We start from the raw sequence: 21,821 nt of genomic DNA, 5'->3' as shown, positions 1-21,821 counted from the left end.
CCAAACTCCACCCTTTGGAGTTTGGTTATAAAAAAACAATTAAAATATTTTCTTATAATTTTCTTGACTAGTTGCCAAGTTATAGGAAAAAATTTCAAATCCTTAATATTAACATGCTTATTATGGAATTCTGAGACTTCTAAGACATTTTCTACTCATTGCTAATCAATTTCATTATTTCCTTGTGCTAGTGGGTCTGGTCGACATGTATGGGACCTGATATGTGTTATGCATAAGGCATGATTTCTATTTCTGATTATTTCTTGTAATTGAATAAATAACAAAGTTAATTCTGAATCATCTGATATATGTTCAGCAATTTCAATATGTAAACAAAATCATAAGGGCTTTGAGCCACTTTACTTAAATTTCCTGACTTATGATGTGCCTTTTTTGCATCAATATAAAATGTAGGGGTTCCAGAAATTGATGTTCCCTGTACAATGAGAGGATGAATTCAATTAGTTCACTTTATAAACCAAAGTCTTTTGATTTATTGCTACTTTCTCCTAAACAATTACTGCAAGCTCTTTGCTGTGCTCATTTTCTGTTTATAGTGAGGAAATTTCAGCATTAGTAAAAGGTATGATGAGTCTATTCCTGCTAATTGATGAAGTTTTTAATTTTCCTTTCAGGGTCAATTCAGAAACCTTTTCTACATAGGTCTTTAAATTTTTACTCTGTGTTGTAAAAATATTCATTATAATATATTATCTTCTGTCTGCATTAGAATTCCAGTGATAGAATGTGTAGAAGGTAAAACAACCAGAATACAGTCATGCTGTGAACCAAATGATCTACATGCGCATCTTGTAATTGTAACTTATTTTCCCAAATTCAGTTCTTTTTCAACCTCAGATAATAATTTGCTTGGACTATTTAAGTCCTCATTGCCTTGTAAGGTTTGAAATAAATTATTTAGTTCTTAAATTGTCAATCCACTTATGGGTCATAGCCAGTTAATATCTCCCAGCAATTTTTGAAAATCATTAAAAGTTTGTAATTAATCTCCCCTGATTTGTACTTTCTGTGTTTGAATTTTAATTGATAGGATCTTCTCTTTGTATTTTTTTTCAGGAGTAATTTGTAATCCCAAACAAGGCAAAATTTTCTTCTTCAAACATTTTACTAAGGTATCTGTGTCTGAATCAGCTAGTAAGATATCATCCATATAATGGTAAATTATTGGTTAAGGAAACTTATTACTAATTATTTCCAATGGTTGTTGTACAAAATGTTAATGCATGGTAGGGCTGTTTAACATTCCTTGTGGAAGAATTTTCCACTGGTATCTTTCAACAAGCTGAGAATTATTTTAAGTAGACACAGTGAAGGCAACTTTTTCTCTATGCTATTCTTGAAAGATATAGTAAAAGCATTCTTTTAAATCAATCACGATAATAGACCTTCCTTTAGGTAATAGAGAAGTCAGGGGAATTCTAAACTGTAGTGAGCCCATTGACTGAATTACTTTATTTATGCCTCTCAAATATGTTAACATTTTCCATTTTCCAGATTTATTTTTAATAACAAATATAGAGGATTACAAGGAACAGTCAATTCTTCAATATACTGAGCTTTTAGTTGCTCCTGTACCAACTATTCTAATGTCTGTATTTTTTCTGATGTCAAAGGTTCCACCCAGACAGGTTTGTCAGTTAATCATTAAAGGTAGGGCTGTTGGTACTGTTGAAAGATTGGCTGTTGTGCCCTGTTTATGTACAACCTGAATGGTTTGTGACTGTCCTTATAATACCTTTTTATATTTTTCCAAGAGACATATGTTATGGTTTATGATTTGTTTCTGAGATTGGAAGAATGCTAATCTGAGTATTCCATTGCTGTAACAAATTACATTCTAATAACGTCATTGCTGCATTAGCCACATATGACTTTAATTTTTCTCTCTGTCCTTCTGGCCCTATACATTTGATGCATCTTGTTTTTTGTTTTATCTGAGATAAAGTTCCATCCCTAAAACCTCAAAATTTACCTCCTGAAAAGGCCAATATGGATGACAAAAATTTGGTGCAATTATATTATATCTACCCCTGTGTCTACCAAACCCTCAATTACAATGCCATTTGTTTGTATTTTTAACTTTGGTCTTTTACCATTTATTTTGCCAAATATTTGCTTCATGGTGTCTTCTGAAAGTTTTGTTTTATCTTCTAAAACTGTCCTGTCATCAAGAACAGTATGGTTTTCTATAAGAGGCATTAAGTTTTTTAATTACCCTGTGTAGGAATTTCCCCATTGCTGATCTGGAATGATTGGGATAAATTTGATATAGGGGCCTGCAAGAGGTCCTCTATGATGTTTCCCAGTGGCAGGGTTACCTTGTCTATCCTGTGTTGATCTGCACTCATTAGTCAAATACTGGCATTTGCCATATCTTCTGCATATTCCAGAGGCTGAGGCCTTCTATTTGGATTCTGACTAGAAAAAAAAAACATTGTTCCTAGGAATACCTTCCCTATAATCCTTTTTCAGATGACCTGATTTACCACAATAAAAACATCTAACCCTCTGATTTTTCTTGATATTTTTTAGAACTCATTTCTCCTATCGAAGTACAACCATGAACGTGAGATCCAATATCAGTTATATTTCTAATCCATTCATCTATAGGTGCTGATCTTTCATTTAAAGTCCTGATAATCCTTTTATATTCTTAATTAGAATTTTCCAAAGCCAAAGATTCAATTAACATTTGTCTGACTTCTGGATGTGATATTATTCTATTTACAGTTGAAGTCAATCTTTGTAAAATATCAGAGAAGGTTTCTTTGGGGCCTTGCATAATTTTAGTAAATGACTCAATCCTCTTTCCTGATTCTTCAATGTTGTCCCAAGAATTCAAAGCTGCTGTGTAGCATAAGGCCAATGTGTGATCATCAAATGTAACCTGTCTTTCCACCTCAACATAATGGCCTTAACCAAGGATTTAATCTTGAGAAACCTTATAACTTCTAGCCTTACCTCAATGTTCAATGGCCTTAGCTTTATATCTCCACCAGACTCTCCACTGTAACTGATAATCAGCTTCCAATACTGATGTGACTAACTTTTTCCAGTTTTGTGGAATAATTATATTCCGAGTAGCCAATGAATTTAACATTTGCTTCACAAAAGGTGAGTGCATACCATATCAACTATTGCTTCCTTAAATCTCTTCAAATATGACATTTCTACAAGATCCCAGTTAACTTCTGAATAGTCTTGTAGATACTTATTATCTGGTGGTCATTCTTGAACAGTTACTGGATAAATATTTCTAATAACTTTAGGCTGCTCCTCTTCAGTTTCATAATACAATGGTGTAGTAACTTCTGTTCCAAGATCTTCTGTCTCTGTGAGACTATCTTTCTTAGTTTCATTAGTCTATACTTGTAAGAATTTTATCTTTATCAGTCAATTTTTCTATTTGGCACTGATATCAAACAACATTTTTAGGGTAAAAGAAGAATGACCAAAATGATAATTGCCATTATGTTAATCCCAGCTAAATTGGTCATCCTTCATTTAGTTGTTCCATATTCAAACCATCCATTGTGGAACTATACAGAGACCTAACTCTGTGCATTGTAATATTTCCCATTTTTAATGTGGGGAAATTCTCTTTTTAAAGAAACCAATTCCCCCCTTAAGAATTTCCAGTTTTCTCACCAGATCTATTGATGATGACAGTGAAGTGTGAGGGTGACTGTCACTGAACAGCACAGTTGGGCAGAGAACACAGGCAGTGCACAGCCTGGCTGCGGGCAGCTGCAGCTGCTCACATATAGCTGTGAGCTGAGAGTGTGTGGCAGTTACAACAGCAATAGAAGCCCAAGTGGGTGCTGAGCTGGTTACCCTAGTATGACAGCATCCTGAGGAGGGGTCCAGGGGAAGCCCTCAACCCATGAGGAGAAGGAGTCAAGGAGTCAGCCATCTGAGAAGCAGACACGGGAATGTGCAGAAGGAGCTCCTGTGGCAAGAGTTTCCTGAAGGCAAAGTCAACCAGTTATGGGTGGGTGATTCTGATATTTGGAGCCCAGGCACCTGTGGAGTTTTGGGCCTTTGGAGTTTTGGTGGCAGCTGGAGACTGTTGTAGAGAGTCTGCAGTAGGAAAATCCTAGACTCACTCAGAGACCTTGGAGCAAGGAAGGAAAAGCCAGTCAGCTCTGGCAGCTGTGGCAACTGCAAAGTCAGTAGTGAGCAGCTATCTTGTACTGTCATGTCTTGAGTTGGATGCCAGGTAATGCATTTATCTAATTATTCTTTATCAATAAAAAATCAGGAGTCAAATGTTGGGGTAAGATCCTGAATGATCAGAGAAGAGGTCACCAATCATATCCTCTCTCTTCTGTTCCGCAATCAAAAGACTTGAAATCTTCTCTCAGCCCTGCCTTACTACTTTCTGACTCCTATCTGTCCTCAGTCCAAGACCTCTATAGTTAATTTTAGTTTGTTAGTGGCTAGCTCTGCCTTCTGACTCCAAACAAGTTTTATTGTTAGAATATGATCAATATATCATAAGACATTAACCAACCCTCCTAAATGATGATAAGTATTCATAACCCATCAAATTACCAAAAACCACCCATCCCACATCTTGCGAATGTGGGCATCACATTCTTAAAATTACTTCCTGTTGTCTGGTGACAATGGCATCTTTAGGGGACCCTGAGAAAATTGAGATAACGGTCAAGTCCTGGGAAAGGTAGCTGTATAATTTGTTGTTCAGTCTCTATGTAATGGGAAAGCACGGGACTTATCTGAAGCCCTGGCTGGAGTAGTCTGTGAGACTGGACCATCTTAGCTAGCTACTTTGAAGATGTTTTGGATGTAGATTGTTCAGAAAACTGCAACAGGTATTCTGAGAAGCTGTATCACCTGTCTTCTTTGGTGTCTGGTCCTTTATTTTCTGAAAACTCACAGACTTTTAAAGGTAACATACATATCTGCGTTAACACAATTTTGAAATGTTCTGTGTGTAAAAATCAGCTAAAGATGATTTTTGTTTTATGTTTGTATAGGTAAAAACCATCTGTCAGTTTTATCAATCCATTTGTACTGCATAACTAAACTGTCATGAGGACTCTGTAGCCAAGATTTATCATGTCTTATCCACTCTCAGAGCTGTTTCCATAGTAGGGGGATCAGCTTATATGCAACCTGTCTTGTAGGATTTTTTTTCTTCCTTTGTGCTTGAAGTCAAGATCCTCATGAGGTTTCCCCTGATGAAATCTAATCTTCGTTAATTTTGAAGGAATCTATAACGTTTTGTTTTCTGTGGAAACAAATGTATAACAGCCCCCCTGACACAACATATTTCCTGACTTCCATTATGAAGTTAAGACATCCTTAAAATATATAGCCTGATTTAATTTAGACTGTGGCTTTTTCCACAATCCAATCTCAGTAGCTGTTGAATTTTTTTTGCTATTGTTGTTCATTAGCATGTAGAAAGTTCAGTCTACAAAGCAGCATATAGTATTCAGATGTCCCATGGTTTTTCAATCTTTATCTGGTATGTATACATATATATATATATATATATATATATATATATATATATATATATATATATATAGAGAGAGAGAGAGAGAGAGAGAGAGAGAGAGATATGTAACTTTTTTCGTTCTTTAAAGACTTTTCTTTTTAAACTACTTTTTTTATGACTGTTTATCCCCATTCTCTTATCTAAGCACACTTTTAAGAATATTGTACCTGTTTAGAAGTTTTTTGGTCTGTATCTGACTTTTTGCACCTCTGTTGCATTTCTCTGACCACATGAGACAAATCTTAAAAGGCCATGACAACTGCCATGCAGCTATGTTTATCACGTGGTGCTGGTGCTGACTCTGCCCCCTTCAGGCCCTCAGGCAGCAGCAGAACCATCACCTAACAGTCCCAGCTGCTCCTCACTGTCCCAGCTCTGATCACTCTGTGCTCGTCTGCAGAACAGGGCCTTCTAAAGGAGTGCAGTTCTGTACACAGTAAGAACTGAGTCTACCTGAGAGATCGCAGCCACCAGGAAGCCACATCCGACTCCATGTTTGTAACTTTTTTCAGCTTTCTCAGGCTTTATGTGGATTTTCGTGGCCCACATTGGGTACCAACGGTAGTTGATCTTTCTCATTGACTTTCTTTTGGGACCACCAAGGCCCAACTAATGACATGGAAACTTTTTATTAACTACTAAGCTTGATCTTTAGCTTAGGTTTGCTCCCAACTAACTCACAACTTTTATTCATTTACATTCTGCCATGCAGCTCTTTACCTCCTTTCAGTACCATGGTACACTGCCCTCTATGTCTCGCTAGTGTCTCCTGCCGTTCCTCCACTCATCCCAAGTTCTCTCTCCCTGGAAGTCTCACCTATTCTCTCCTGCCTGGCTATTGGCCATTCAGCTCTTTATTAAACCAATGAGAAGGCACCTTGGCAAAACACATCTTCTCAGTGTACAAACAGATTATCCCACAGCAATAATGTTTTTATTCTTTTGAGAATTCCATACTCTGTGGTGTGGGAGAATTGGCTGTATTCTGTCGATCATATTTTAATAAAACGCTGATTGGCCAGGCAGGCAGTATAGGTGGGAAAGCCACACAGGAAGTAGGGGTGGAGCAAAGAGACTGGGAGTATTCTGGAAGCAGAAGCTCCCTCGCCACTCCTGCGCAGACCACCGAAGAGGCAGCATGTAACTTGCCCAGCTGAGAAAGGTACGGAGTCATGTGCTAACATAGATCAGAATAATGGGTTAAGATAAGTCATAAGAACTAGCCCCTCATGTTACAACTCTGCGTTTTGATCATTATCCCCCTCCCTCAATTCCCGCCACACCCACCTTCACCTTCCTACCCACCCAACTTCATATTCACTCATTTCTTTTCTTTTCCTTTTTAACTCTGAATCCCATTCATGTTACCCAAATACTCTTGAATGTGGAACCTGCACTGAAGCTTGGTCATCTTACCAGGGTCACACCTTTAAAACTAAACTAAACTAAAAACCTGACCAGTCCTAGTGGCTATCATATACCAACACTCCTTAGCTAGAGGTAGGATTTCGTGTCCATCTACCCTCTTCCATGCTGGTATCTGCCGGGATTGAGTTTGCATAGGTCTTATGCCTGCTGTCACAACCACTATGAGTTCATGTGTGCAACTCTCCTGTTGTGACCAGGAAACACTGTTGCCTTGCAGTCAATGAACACTTCTGACTGTTAATAATCTTTCAACCTCCCTGTGATGATTCCTGAGCCTTGAGTGGAAGGGTCTGATATAGATGCCCATTTAGTGTTAAATATTTTGACATTTCTTATTCTCTGCACCTTGGCCAATTGTGTGTCTCTGTTTTAATTGCCAATTATTGCAGGAAATAGCTTCTCTGGTGAGTTATTCACAGATATATGGGTACAGCAATTAATTAGGAATTATTTTAACTTGTGGTCATTTAGCAGAATAATAGGCTATCCCAGGGCCTATGATGTACTTAGTCACATGTTCTTGACTCCAGTATAGATTCTATTTCTTGGAGCTGTTAAAACAAACCTCAGAGGCAATTTATACAAGAAAGCATTTAATCGGGTTCACGCTTTCAGAGGGTGAGAGTCACTGATGGCAGAGCAAGGGCAAGGCAGCAGGAACAGTTGCAAGTTCATATCTTGCCCCACAAGTAGAAGGCAGAACAGGAGCACAGTGGGAATGGAACAAGTCTTTCCAAACCTCCAAGCCTACCCCCAGTAATATACCCTCTCCAACAATATTACACCTTCTAATCCTTCCCAAACAGTCCCAGCCAACTGTAGACCAAGTATTCAAACATATGAGCCATTGAATTCATTTGCATCCAAACTACCAAACTTTACACTCCTCTAATATTTATGCCCCTGAGCCGGTGAGTTTACCTTCACAAGATAGCCATTATTATAGCTCATAGAGTTAGTAGTGGGGTAATATTGATGGTTACTTTTCTTCTCTAGTTGTGTGCATAGTACCTTCTAGCACTATACAAGCAGCAAGTAGGGATAAAGCTTCCAAATCAATGCAAACTTAATTTCTCTGTTTTGTGACTCAAGTATATAGTGTCTTGAGCAGTAGGGTCTTACCATCAAGTTCTGGTGAGCAAAGAGTCATGGTAATAACTTGTAATGTTTGGGGGGTCTATGCAATCTCACTGGCCAAAAAAATAAATAATCAAGAGACAATCCTTTACTGGCACTGGGATTTTCTTTGCTAGCATGTGGTATGTGATTGTGATGTTGCTTTACCATGGACATTCTGGGTAGTATATTGGTTAATTTTGTCAACTTGACACCAATAGATTCACTAAGGAAGAGGGTATCTTAACTGAGGAATTACCTTCATCAAACTTGCCTCCATCAAAGTAGCCATGTACCTTGGGTATTTTCTTGATTAATGATTGATGTAGGAGGGCCCAGCTCACTATGAGTGGTGCCATCTTTGGGCAGGTGGTCCTGATTATATTTAAGAAATCAGACTGAGCTAGCCATGGAAAACAAGCCAGTAAATATTTCCTCTACAGTCTCTGCTTCAGTTCCTGCTTCCAGGTTCTGGTTTGAGCTACTGCCTTGATTTCTTCCAGTGATAGACTGTGATGTGTAAGCTGAAATAAACGCTTTCCTCCCAAGTTGGTTTTGGTCAAAATGTCCTATCATAGCAATCAAAAAGCAAGCTAATATATGTAAGTAGGCATCTATATGGCTTTCCTTAAAGGCCTTTAGCATGAGTTATCTCTCCTCATAATCCCACTTCTACTCTACCCTCCCAGCCCCCAACCCATTTCTTCCTTTCTGTTTTATTATTCTCCTTTCTCCCTTATTCCACTGTATTCTGTCTCCCCCCTCCCCACAATGAAACATTTCTCCCTCCCCCATTGACCCCTAACTGGTTTCTTAACCTCTAATGGTATTCCAAACAAAACATACATGTCTAAGATTCAAAGCTAACATCTTTATATGAGAGACAATATGCCATGGTTCTCTTTCTGTGTCTGAGTTACACAACTCAGAATGATTGCTTCTAATTACATACATTTACCTGTAAATTTCATTTTTCCTAATAGCTAATAATAATATTTCACTGCATAAATTTACTACATTTTCAGTTATCCATGTATTAGCTGATGAATATCGAAGACATTTCCTTTTCCTGGCTAGTATCACCAGAGCAGCACTAAACCTAGATTAGCATGTCACTCTGCATGATGTTAGCAGGGTACTTTGTATGACATATGCCCAACAGGGACTGAGCTGAGTCATGTGGTAGGTCTATTTCTCGATGTTTGAGGAAGTCTATGGTGATTCTCAGAGTAGCTTCACCAGCTCCCACTCCCACCAGCAGTTAATTTAGTCTTCTTCTCTCCATATCTACAACAACTCTTCTGCCATTGTTTCATCTTAGCTCTTCTGTCATTTTATTTTTATTCTGATTAGGGTAAGATGATATCTCAAAGTAGTTTTAATTGTCTAAGGATGTTGAACTATTTTTGGAAATGTTCCTTAGTCATTTGTATTTCGTCTTTTGAAAATTATTTACTTCCGTGCCCTATTTTATTAGGTTATTTATTTTCTTCATGTTTAGTTTTCAGTTTTTCAGTCTTCTAGACTCTAATCCGTTGTGAGACATGTAGCTTCCAAAGACTTTGCCCATTCTGTAAGCTGCTTCTTCACTTGAATGATGGCGTCCTTTGCTGAATAGAAGCATTTTCGTTTCATGCCCAGTTTGTCTATCCCTCTCCTGTTCAGAAAGTCCTTTCCTGTGCCAGTAAATTCAGACCTATTGCCCACTTTCTCTTCTATCAGATTCAGGGTAGTAGGTCTTATGTTGTTGTACTTGGTTCATTTGAAGGTGAGTTTTGTGCAGGGTGGGAGATAAGGATCTAGTTTTCTTCTATATGTTACTATTCAATTTTACCAGCACAATTTTTTGATGATGCTACCTTTTCTTTAGGCTGTAACTTTGGCCTCTTTGTGGACTTATTGTGTGGACTTATACTGGGGTCCTAAATCCTATTTCATTGATCATGTCTGTTTTTATGACAGTGATATGCTATTTTTGTTACTATAGCTCTATAGTGTATGATACCTCCAGCAGTTCTTCTATTGTTTAGAATTGTTTTCTCTGTTGTGTGTGTGTATATGTGTGTGTCTGTGTGTCTGTACATCTGTGGCTGTGTCTATGTCTCTCTCTCTCTCTCTCTGTGTATGGTTTCCATATAAATTTTAAGATTAATTTTTCAATTTCTCTGAAGAATTGTGTTGAAATTTTGATTTTGAAATTTTAATCTGTAAATTGCTTTTGATAGGGTAGCAATTTTTACAGTATTAATCCTGCCAATCCATGAACATGGGATATCTTTCCATCTTCTTTGGTTTCTTTCTTCAATATCTTAAATACAACTCTCTTACTCTCTTAGATTTATTCATATGTATTATTCTATACAGCATACACATACACACACTGTAAGTGATTGAATTGCTTCTCAGTACATACTGAGAAAGAAATACTTTAGGGTCTTTCTTGTAAAGAATCATATCTTCAAATAAGGCTACTTTGACTTCTTTCTTTCATATCACCGTCCTTTTCTCCTTCACATGTATTATTGCTCTAGCTAAGACTTCAAGCCCTATGTTCAACAGGGATGGTGAGGTGGTCATCCCTGTCATGTGCTTGATGTTAGTAGCAATGCTTTGTGTTTCTATCTAACTTGATGTTGGGTGGGCTTGTTATATATTGCCTTTAATAAGTTGAGGTATATCCCCTATATCCCTAGATTCTCCAAAACTTTGGTCATGAAGGGATTTTGAATTTTTGTCAAAGACCTTTTCAATGTTTCTTGGTATACAGTCTTGGAACCCTGTGTGTTAATGTACAAATGGAGTGTCAGAAGTGACCTCAATTCAATTAGGCATAGGCACAACTTCTCAGCCTAGGAGAAATTTAAAAGACTCTTGCTGGGGGCTGGAGAGATGGCTCAGAGGTTAAGAGCATTGCCTGCTCTTCCAGAGGTCCTGAGTTCAATTCTCAGCAACCATATGGTGGCTCACAACCATCTGTAATAAGGTCTGGTGCCCTCTTCTGGTCTGCAGACATATACACAGACAGAATATTGTATACAATAAATAAATATTAATATATATATATAAATATTAAATAAATAAATAAATATTTTTTAAAAGACTCTTGCTGCTGATCTGTGGGTGTCTATGGAGGGCTCATGGGGTTTTTCAAGTGGCCCTTGAATGTCAGAGGATGGAGTCACAATGAAAGTGGAGGTACTCCATGGGAACAGAGCACAGAATGCCACATCATCCTCAGATAGAGGTGAGGTTGAATCCAGCCAGAGTCCTAAACACACTTGACCTACACTGAGGGCATCCTCTTTCTCCTCGAATATCCTCCTGCTCCCGTAGCTCCTGAATGCAGCTGCTTGCAGACTTATCTCTAGCTCAGTCTGACTTCCTTCTCCTCTTATGCATCTTCCTTATGCTGCCAAGGTTTAAGCTTGTCTCCCTCTCATTTTTCATCCAGACTCCAACGGTCCTTGAACTTTAAAGAGTTTTTCTCCCATGGTCTATGAAATATTTTAAGTATATTTTTAATTATTTGTTTGCAATAATTTTTTGAGAAAGTAGCTTTAGCTGGCCTGGATCTTGTTGTGTAGACCAGGCTAGCCTTGAACTCACAGAGATCCACCTCTCTCTGCCTGTGCTGGAATAACAGGTATGTGCCACGTGCTACCTCATCTAGTCTAAAAGTATTAGAAGCAAAGAACACTGAGATCGAAATGATTGTTTCACCTCCACAGTGATATTTTCTCAAAAGTAGAAAGACATTTGGTGATATGTTTTCCAAATGAACTGTTAAAATTAAGTCATTATCCTTGTCCAGATGCTTGAACTATCTAAGCATAAACCATGAAAGGCAGCTCTTAACATACAAACTTTTTAGTTTCATCTATCGTCCGTCTGTCTGTCTGTCTATCTATCTATCTATCTATCTATCTATCCATCATTCAGCTATCCATTACCTATCTCTCAATCATTATCTCTCAATCAATCATCTATCTACCTATCATCTATCAATCATCTATATATCGCTCAGTCATCTATAACTCTATATTCTATCATCCATCTATCATCTATCTATCGATCATCTATCTGTCTGTCCGTCTGTCTTGTGTGTGGTATGTATACATTTTGGGGTGGGCTAAATGTGCCAATGTGGGATTGGAATTCAGAGAAGGATGCTGGTGTGCTTGTTCTGCCATTCTCTGCTTTATTCCCTTGAGAAACTTCTCTCACTGAACCTGGATATAGCGTCACTCCTAGCAAGCCCCATGATCCTCCCATCTCTACCTTCCACAGCCTGAGGGCTACAGAAGCTTGTGTACTCTTTTTACATGAGTGCTGAGATTTGAACTCAGGTATGTGTAAGGCAAGATCCTACCTGCTCCTGCCCGTTCAGCTGTTGCCCCAGTCCAATACTAAAGCTTTTAAAGGTGTGTTCAGATTAGCATGTAACCTACCCCCACACATGACCTATAAGCACAATCAAGTCAGTACTGTATTCCGAAAAAATGAGAGTTTGGTCACTATACTAGTATGCCCTGGTGAATAATCATTATTAACTAGATTCCTTTATTCCCTACATGATTTAGAGTGAGAAGATACTCCCATGCCAAATTTTAATAGCATAGCCTATCAACACCATTAATAAAATCTAAATTGTCTTCACTAATGCTTGAGATATACCTATATTTTATCTCCCTTAATTGTTTGTAACTACTGAGATGCTTATTGTGATAAATAATTTACTACTTAATTATGTTTTTCAGACAGCATAAACTAGAAGATGCTGGTGTATCAGGCATAACTGAAAAAAAAGAAGAAATCAAACCTGAAAAAAGTCCTGAAAAAAGCACACAACACTCAAAACCATGTGTGGACAGAGGACGTGTCAATTACGCTAAATTCATTAACACGAATGCAAGGACGTACAATGAGCCAGTTCCCTACATTGACAGCAAAGCGCCGGCAAAGCAGGTTGGACAAACGTTTGCTGTGTACAAATAAGAGTTAGACTGGAAAGCTGCTTTGCAGGACAGTTTGATCCCGGTCTATTTAAAGGACATGACACATCGCAGCGTAGTGCTGTTGTAACCAGTGGTTAAAGCAGCAGCTGGAGCTCTTCCGGGAGAGATTATTTGTGTGTCTGGGAGGAGTTCGACCAGTCACGTTCCGAGAGCATCACGTTGTAGCACGCAATGCTTCTTGAGCGCTGCTGAAAGGCGCTCGGTAGGGTTGCGTTTGTGACGTGTGCTAACATAGCACTTCCCGTGCTCTTCGGAAATTCAGGCTTCCTACAAGAGCGCCTTCCACGTACTGGATGCACACGTTAGCTGACAGGCATTCGTGCTTCTAACTGTGTTATCACCATTCTGTAATCATGTCTTCTCCATGTGCACCTGTATGGGTTTCTTTTTAACTTTGTGGTCTCACAAAGTAAACATTTTAGAAAAAATAATTGCTAGGAACAAGCTCAATTTTTTGTAAAGTATATTCTTTAATCTCTACAACAACCTCTACGAGGCATTATTGAAAACGTTTTACAGATGATGCTCCAGTGTGTTACAAAGCCAGCAGCATTCTTTGTGGCCCAGGACTACTGGCCAAGCCAAGCGCCTCTCACTCTATCTACCCTAAGTAAGTCGGGGTTGTTGAAGCGTGGTTTGTGGTATTTGTCTTCTATTGCTGTGATTATCAATTACAAGCCTCAATGCCAGCTTTAAGCCACACGGATCTACTTTCAGGCAGCCCTGAGTTTGGAAGTCCCAGGTCAGTCAGTCTCACTGGCTCCTTCTAGGGCTCCTAAGGGAGACTCTGTTTCCTTGCGTTTCCCAGCTTGGAGTGGCTGCCTTTATACCTCGGCTCATGGCACCTGCCTCTTCAGAGCCATCAGCATCACAGCCAAGCCTGTCCTCCTGATGGTTACTCTGCCGTCGTCTTTGGAGGACCTGTGTGATAACTGTGGGTCATCCAACACTCCAGAGTCGTCCCGCATCTCAAAACTCTGCCTCCTGCAAGTGCCCTTGGCGGTGCAAGGCAATTGGTCACATGTTCAGAGATTGAGCCAGGAGTGGATTTGGCTGATCAGAGGAACGCTTTTCTGGTCACGTGCTCACACTATAGATCTCACCCACTATGATATGTGAGACGTGTTATCCACCATGTACAGTTTGTGGCTTTAAAAAGAATCATCTCAGAGGAAAAAAAGCAGCTCTAGTTTGTCCACACGCTCCAATCTCGCTGGTCCACCCTCTCTCTGCCACTCTGTGCTTTCTGACTCTGGGCAAAAGCTTCGACATCCTTATCTGTAGAGCAAAGACAGCAATTATCTCTTGTAGTAGGAGGCCACTTGTTTGTTTTCCCCGCTGCCCAGACTCCTGAAATAATCACACAGAAACTATATTATTTAAATCACTGCTTGGCCAATCAAGCATATTGCCAGCTAGCTCTTACATCTAGTATTAACCCATTTCCAGTGTTTTATATTTTAGCACGAGGTTCGTGGCCTACCGGCAAACATGTCTGTCTCTGGCAGTGGTTCCATGGCTTCTCCCTCTCACCATCTCTTCCCTCTCCCCCTCCTCCCCCCCCCCCCCCCCCCCCCGACCCCGGCATTCAGTTTAGTTTTCTCCACCTACTGCTGTTCTGCTCTGCTCAGGCCCAAGACAGTTTCTTTATTAACCAATGGTATTTACAGCATACAGAGGGGAATCCCACATCAATCTTTCAGAGGAATTTTATGAGGATTTCTTGTGAAATGAGAAAACATTTCCTGGGGATGCGCGCGCGCGCGCGCGCACACACACACACACACACACACACACACACACACACGCACATCTTCTGGCCCAGGACAGGAACCCGTGACCGACCAAGGTGCAGATACCACCAAAGTCTGACTTAGGGAGCCAATGCATTTCACTGGGGTTGCTTCCAGGAGTGTAGGTGACAGGTTATTTCCTGAAGCAGAAATAACACAAAGGCAGCTTCGTCTGCAGGGTCCACCCCAGTATGGCTCACAGCTCCCAAAGCCAGGAAACCTGGAGCGCTTGTGTAGCCTGCAGGCAGCTTAGCAGATTGGAGAGTGACCTGTCCGGGTGACTTGGCTCTAACCCTCTTCCAGGCAGCTCGGCTGATTTCTGCTTCCTCCAGGCAGCTGGTCTGGTCTGAGTCTTTTTGTTTTTCACCTGGGTTTCCTTCCTTCTGAGAGGGACTCTTAGCTGTCTTTATTACTTACTCTTGGTTTATTACTTACGCTAGGGAGGGGCCTAGTCAATGCGGTCCGTTTCAGAGACTGTCTGAAGCCATTTTGAGTTATTTCTCTTCCCGTTTAAAGAGCTTCCTACAGGATGGAATGTTTGAATCTGTGAGGAAACTGCTACACAACAGTTAAAGTCGATACTGTGGTTAAGCCCCATTCTAGATGCTGGGGATTCAGCAGTGAGTCAAATAAATGGGGGAAATGCCCTGACCTTGGGCTGTTTATATTCTAATGGAGGAATGAGCCATAGTAAACTAACTAGGATGCTGGGTGGCCTGGGCTGACAAGAGAGACAGAAGGCCTGCTGGCGGGAGAATTGCTATTGTGTTTCTCTTTTAATTTTATTACTGTGTGTGTGTGTGTGTGTGTGTGTGTGTGTGTGTGTGTGTGTCTTACAAGAGTCTATTTTCTTCTTCCATTGAGTCCTATGGGAGCATCCTCAGGTCGTCAGACTTAGTGGCAGCCATCTTGCTGGCCCAGAGCTGTGTATTTAAATAGGTGATCAGAAAAAGTCTCAAAAGGGTTTTTAGTGAGGAAGTGGTCACCATATAGGACATCCATGATACACAAAGGAAGCATGGACTAAGCAATTGTTCTTAGGGGCAGAGTCTGATCTGCAGTCCTGGAACTGCGGCCAACTGTATCCTGCGGACAGCTGCATTCTGTAGTAGGAGCCCTCGCAGTGTTGAGTCGCAGACGTTCATCGTCTCCACTGCTGAGAATATACTTTCCCATGGATTTGCTTTCCAGCAGGCCATTTGTGGAAGGAAAAGTGTGCCATCTGAGTGGTCTCAGACGCCTCACCTTGTTCCACGTCTTCCTTGTCTCTGGCTAGGTGGAGCTCTGCTCTTATGTCATATGTAAATGGAAACTGTCTGGGGGACCCTCCACACGGAGGTCATCTACTGTTCCTATGTTAACAGGGACTGAGTGCCAGCTCAGCGTTGAATCTAATACACACACACACACACACACACACACACACACACACCACACAGAGCAGAGACACCAAGAGAACAAAGCTGGGTCAGAAAATAGAAAGAAAAAGAGAAGGTACTGTGGAGAACCCCACAGATGTTAGGGTGGGCATCAGCACAGCTAGCTGGCAAGTGCAGTGTACTCACCGTTTGTTCGTGCTACTGGTAAGACCGGGCAAAACAAGCACAGAGAGAGAGGCATCACAGATGAAGAGGTACTGGCCACATAGGGAAGGGATGGTCAGGTTTCAAAACAAAAACGAAGCAACAAAGAACTTGCGAATGCCCCAATCTCCAAGATCTTAAAGAAGACTCATTTTTATTTCACAAGTATGTAAACTTCGTTCTTTCATTCAAAATGACATTTCTTTTTAAAATGTAGTGCAATTAAAATACAGTAATGCTGACTTTAAGATAAAATCAAGCTGCCTAAATATTTTAATTGTTATCTAATGGTATGGTAGAACACAGACCGCAACACTGACTGCTTGATTGTATGTTTGGCTGGTTAATTTGGTAGGACCCTGATGTAGAGTAGTGTCTCCCTATGTAGATAGCCCAAGCGTTGAACCTGAAATCCTCCTGCCTCAGACTCCTGAGTGCTGGGATTGCAGCTGTGTGTTACCATACCTGGCACTTAGTTTTATTGGCTTACAAGACTTTTAAAAGAAAGGATCATATATATATATATATATATATATATATATATATATATATATATATATGTATATATATATGTATATATACATATATATACATACCTAAAGACATAAAATTATGGGTTCTAGATCCTTCTGGGAAACTGGTTTGCTGCTATTGTTTATTTTGCTTTTCTTTAAAGCTAGTCTAACAATGGGAAAACTCTATTTTTAATTTCTAAACATTGGCACTTTCAGGCAGACTGCACTGGCTTGCTCTTCCCCAAAGTGTAGTTTTCAGAACACTAGTTCTTGCTTGAAAAAAAAATACGTTTCCAAAGTGAAGCCAAAGGTTTATTTTTAAATACCTTTTTCAGAGAGTCATAGTTCTCACTAGTAAATAAAAGTTCTGAGAAATCCTGCGATAAGCGTGTTTGAATTTGCTTGAAAATGCTCACCCTTTCCCAGATAGTCTTATCTACGGGAACTCCCTCTGTGTAATGTCTATTGATAAACACATCAGAGAACTGGTGTTCCACAGAACACAACTTAGAAACGACTGTTATAGGAGACGTTAAGAGTTGCTTTTAAAAAGCTATATTTCCACCTCCCTGATATCTACTGTTTGAGAAGATTGTAACTCCTATGACCTTGGCTGCCTAGTGTTTGTGATAAAACTTCCATTTTTTAAAGACATAGAGTTCTATAATTAAATTCCATGGTCTCTGTAAGGTTTTGCCAGAAATCCATATCCTTAAGTATTCTCAGAATATGATGGTGGTGGTAGTGATGGTGGTGGTGGTGGTGATGGAGGTGGTGGAGGTGGTTTTGTTGTTTCGGACAGGAAATTACTGTGTATCTCTGGCTGGCTGGCTGCCTGGCCGACCATAAACTCACAGAAATCTGCTCTGCCTCCCAAGTGCTGGGATTAAAGGTGTGTGTCACAACAACCTGCCCCACCTGGCTTTGTCACTACCTGTGGTCTTAGCCAGGCAGCCACAGCTGCAACTATGATTCTAGGCCTACAACCTCTTCCATTCACCGAACTAGTTTCTCTAGAATGTTCTGCTTGTGTTTACCACTTATTGTCTGAGGAATATCCCATGATTTACCAAAGGAATGGGAGATAGCAATGTTTACTAAAACGTATCTGAAAGCTTGCAGATAATATATAATATATATTAACATAGTATTTTATAATAGTAATATCCTTGAGATGACTTCTAAATGTGACCATTGGATCCATATGGCAACAATCAAATTTTTCCAGGATCAGAAGGTTGTAGAGATCTTTATCATCAAGAATATGTCAGTATTTCCCCAAAATGGAGCCCTAGATACTAGCATCCTGGGGATTAAGAGAGATAGGCCTTAGACTATCTTTTTAACTTCCTTTTAGAGCTCAAAGCTTCAAATGGGAACAACTCTCTTAGACAGTGCCCTCTTTACAATCTGTAAAACATAGCCTGCCCTCCAAAGTCTAGATAAAGCTATCACACTCTGCAACATTTCCCAGGTACGTTTATTTTGCCATAAAATAATTGCCAAAGCTAATCAGTGCAATGTTAGAGTGGGCGCGGAGCACTGACTTTTTCCAGTAACCTTTCAGCTGAGCATGAGGTAAGATGGCGGGGAGCCTCTATTTCATTCATCTCACAGTGTCTTGTGAGAAAACACCGCAATCAAAAGGCATGCACACATGCATAGATGTGTACAGGTTCTCATGAGCTTTTCAGGTATGGGCAAGAGTGTCCAAATCAGGAAGAGAAGCTGCATCTAGTGCCCAACAGTCTTGAAAGCACTTCAACTACAGAGTCCTCATTTGCCAATCAGACATTAAGAAAAAGTGTTCATTATTTCCTTTATATCTGTGAAATTAGATGATTTTGATAAAATTCTTAAGGAATTTTACTTGAAAATGAACCCAAAATCTCTGCTTGCATTATGTTCTAGGGATAAACATGAAGATTCAGAAATGCCCAAATGGTTCCTTTGCCCAGAGTCCATTTTCCAGTTGCCTGAGTACTAGAAAAATAAGTTTCTGCTCAACAAAAATAGATAATATAAGTATCTGTCTTATGATATTATAACTGTAGTTACAGTTATAGTTTCAAAGTATGTCTCTTCTAAAATGTGTGTAGAAATTAAATGTCACTGTCCATGCTGAAAGTGAGACCTAGGCTCAAAGGTCTTCATGGGTAGGCTCTGTTCTGTCATGAAGGGCAACGCTAGCCTTCTCAGCCCTTCTTTCACCTGGCTGCCTTCCTGTACTTCTTAGGCTCCAGAACTGAAAGTCAAAGAACTTACCTACATTATAAAGTACCCCATCCATAGCACAGAGCTCAGAACTGAAGGCATGTACCAGTTGGCTGACTACCACTGTACCTGGAGGTGCTTCTTAATCTCTCTGTCCTTTCTATCTGTAAAGGGATGTGCCCGCCTCAGAATTGTGCTTAAAGTTGGTAAAATAAGGCATATCCATTCTAGAATTTGGGCATAACAGGGGTTGGTCTTAATTATGGGATGGAGGAGAAAGCAGGAAATCTGAGACCAGTAGCAAATGGGCATTTTTAACCAGATAGTGAGCAGACACCATCTGTTTGTAATCTGTTCTAGAGTTTTCTTGAGGTCTATACTAAGTAGTCTTGACTTCAAATTCCATGTTTCAGTTTATGCTGGAAATATGACGCGAGTCAGTTTCAGCCTATTGTCCTGATTTTCCTAGACCCCCAGTTTCTGTGAAACGTGTTGACAATTGCCTACCGTTTCATCACTCTTGGCTGCAAGCTGCAGGCCCAAACCTGGTCCTGATCTAAGAAACAGAGATCTGCTTCCCGTGGTCCTGTTCTGCTCTTGATCCTCTGGTTCATGGGCATCCCATCTTTCCCGTCTAAGAACGCCTCCTAACAAACCACCTGGAACTCGTAGCTCTGACTCCGGTCGCAACAGTGCTCACTTCCACGTTGTACTTCCTTACTGCTTGCTTCCCCAAAATTAATATTCCCAAAAAATAATATTTTTGTTGTCTTTGGCATTCTCGCAATTTTATTCAGTTTCTAAACTCTGAACAGTGTCCGTCAAATCTGACCCCATTAGACGTTACCCTGAATGTGCACTTCTTACATACATGCATGCGTGTCTTTTGTGCACTTCTTACATGCATGCACTTCTTACATACATGCACGCGTGTCTTTTTAGACGCTAAGCTGATTTAAGATGGACTCCTGTGCAGCTACACGGGATGGGCCTAGGAACGCCTCTCCCTTTGTATTGGGGGAGGCTTGATTGTCAGAACTTATTATTGTAATCACATATTCATTCCTGTTAAATCATATGGTAGATGTTTTTACTATAGATTCATAGCTGTTTTTTAAAGACATTTACCTTCATTATTTGTATGTGTAAACAGGTTGGTATGGCGCAGCGCACGTGTGAGGTCAGTTCTATCCCTCCACTGCGGGTTCTGGGGGTCAAACTCAGCTTACCAGGGTGGCTTGGTTTCTGTCGCTGTGACAAAGCAGAACCAAAAATGACTTTTGAATGAGTGTGGGTTGTTTGTTTGTTTTCTGTGGGTTGTTTTTTGTTTTGAGGGGTTTTTTTGTTTTGTTTTGTTTTGTTTTGTTTTGGCTTATGGTTCCAGAGAGATAAGAGCCTATTGTGGGCAGGGAAGCAGGGCATCAAGGGGCAGGAATGAAGTTGAGAGTCCACATCCCCAACGCCAAGCGCAAAGCAGAAAAAACAAGCGGGAAGAGAAGCGAGGCTTTAAACTCAAAGGCACCTCCAGCAAGGCAGCCCCTCCAAAAGCTTTCCAAACAGCACCACCACTGCCACGCGCGGCAAGTGGTCTCAACTGCTTAGCCCTCTTACCAGTCCAACATTTAATTCTTAAACCTAAGATCACACTGAACCCCAATCAGATCCCAAACTCCCAGGCATGCGGTTGCCTTCAAGGCCTCTCTTCCTCCGTCAAGCAGCTTTAGTGTTTCCGTCAGAGGGGACTGACCGTTCATTGCGCTCTTAGTTTCTGAGGGCTGAATGGTCCCAGATGCTAGGAACCCATCAGTTCTTGTACGCAGAGGTTAGTACTGACATTTCAGAAACATTGGAGATCGTTTCTCTTAGGGCTGTTTTTTTTTTAGTACAAAACTACAGGTTTATGAATTATAAATCAAGGTGAGTTGTGTTCAGAATTGTGACGTGAAACAGGAGAGGTAAAATAGGATGAACGTCCTACAATAATCATAACAGAAATTCCGTGATTCACTTTCATATATGTTTAACATTATATAGTCTTGTAGGATTTAACATGTATTCCATTATGTGGGGTTGGTTATGGACTAATAACTTTGCAAAATATCATTTTAGACAATACATTAGAATAGTACATAATTTTTAGATTAAATCATGTTTAACATATGTGTGTATAGTCTATACATAAAACATAAATATAAGAAATAAAAAAGAGCTCCTGGGTCCTGGGAAGACCAGCTAGCCCTGTTGCCCTGCTGAGGAGTTCTTCCCAGAGAGATCCTTCATCTGGCGAAGGACGGCGATAAAGTCGGAGACCCACATTGGAGCACCGGACTGAGCCCCCCGAGGTCCAACTGAGGAGCAGAAGGAGGAAGAACATGAAAAACGAAATCAGTACTGCGAGGGATGCTATCACCCACTGATACAAGGAAACGGATCTAATGAGAGTTTACCAAGGCCAGTTGGACTGGGTCTGAACAAGGACGTGATCTAACCAGATTCTCGGAATTTGGCCGGATTCTCTGACTGTGGCTGGCCCGAAGTCTTTCTGAAAAGCCATTGACTATGATACTGGGACCTGTTTCCTCTGCATATTCTGGATTTTGGGGATCCAG

General features: G+C 40.3%; 1 protein-coding gene across 1 annotated transcript in view; it reads left to right on the top strand.

Annotated features, from left to right (window-relative positions):
* Cimip6 (ciliary microtubule inner protein 6) overlaps window positions 1-21,821 on the top strand; it is a 48,412-nt gene that overhangs the window by 13,550 nt on the left and 13,041 nt on the right. The window contains exon 2 of the mRNA XM_048427576.3: window positions 12,850-13,057. Coding sequence (XP_048283533.3) covers window positions 12,850-13,057 — 208 coding nt within the window. The remainder of the gene's footprint in view (window positions 1-12,849; window positions 13,058-21,821) is intronic.

The sequence above is a fragment of the Myodes glareolus genome, chromosome 8 (assembly GCF_982192425.1).
Source record: "Myodes glareolus chromosome 8, mMyoGla1.1, whole genome shotgun sequence".
In the NCBI taxonomy this organism is placed as follows: Eukaryota; Metazoa; Chordata; class Mammalia; order Rodentia; family Cricetidae; genus Myodes; species Myodes glareolus.
Note: the sequence above shows the minus strand (reverse complement) of the source record. Positions and strands in the feature narration are given on the sequence as shown.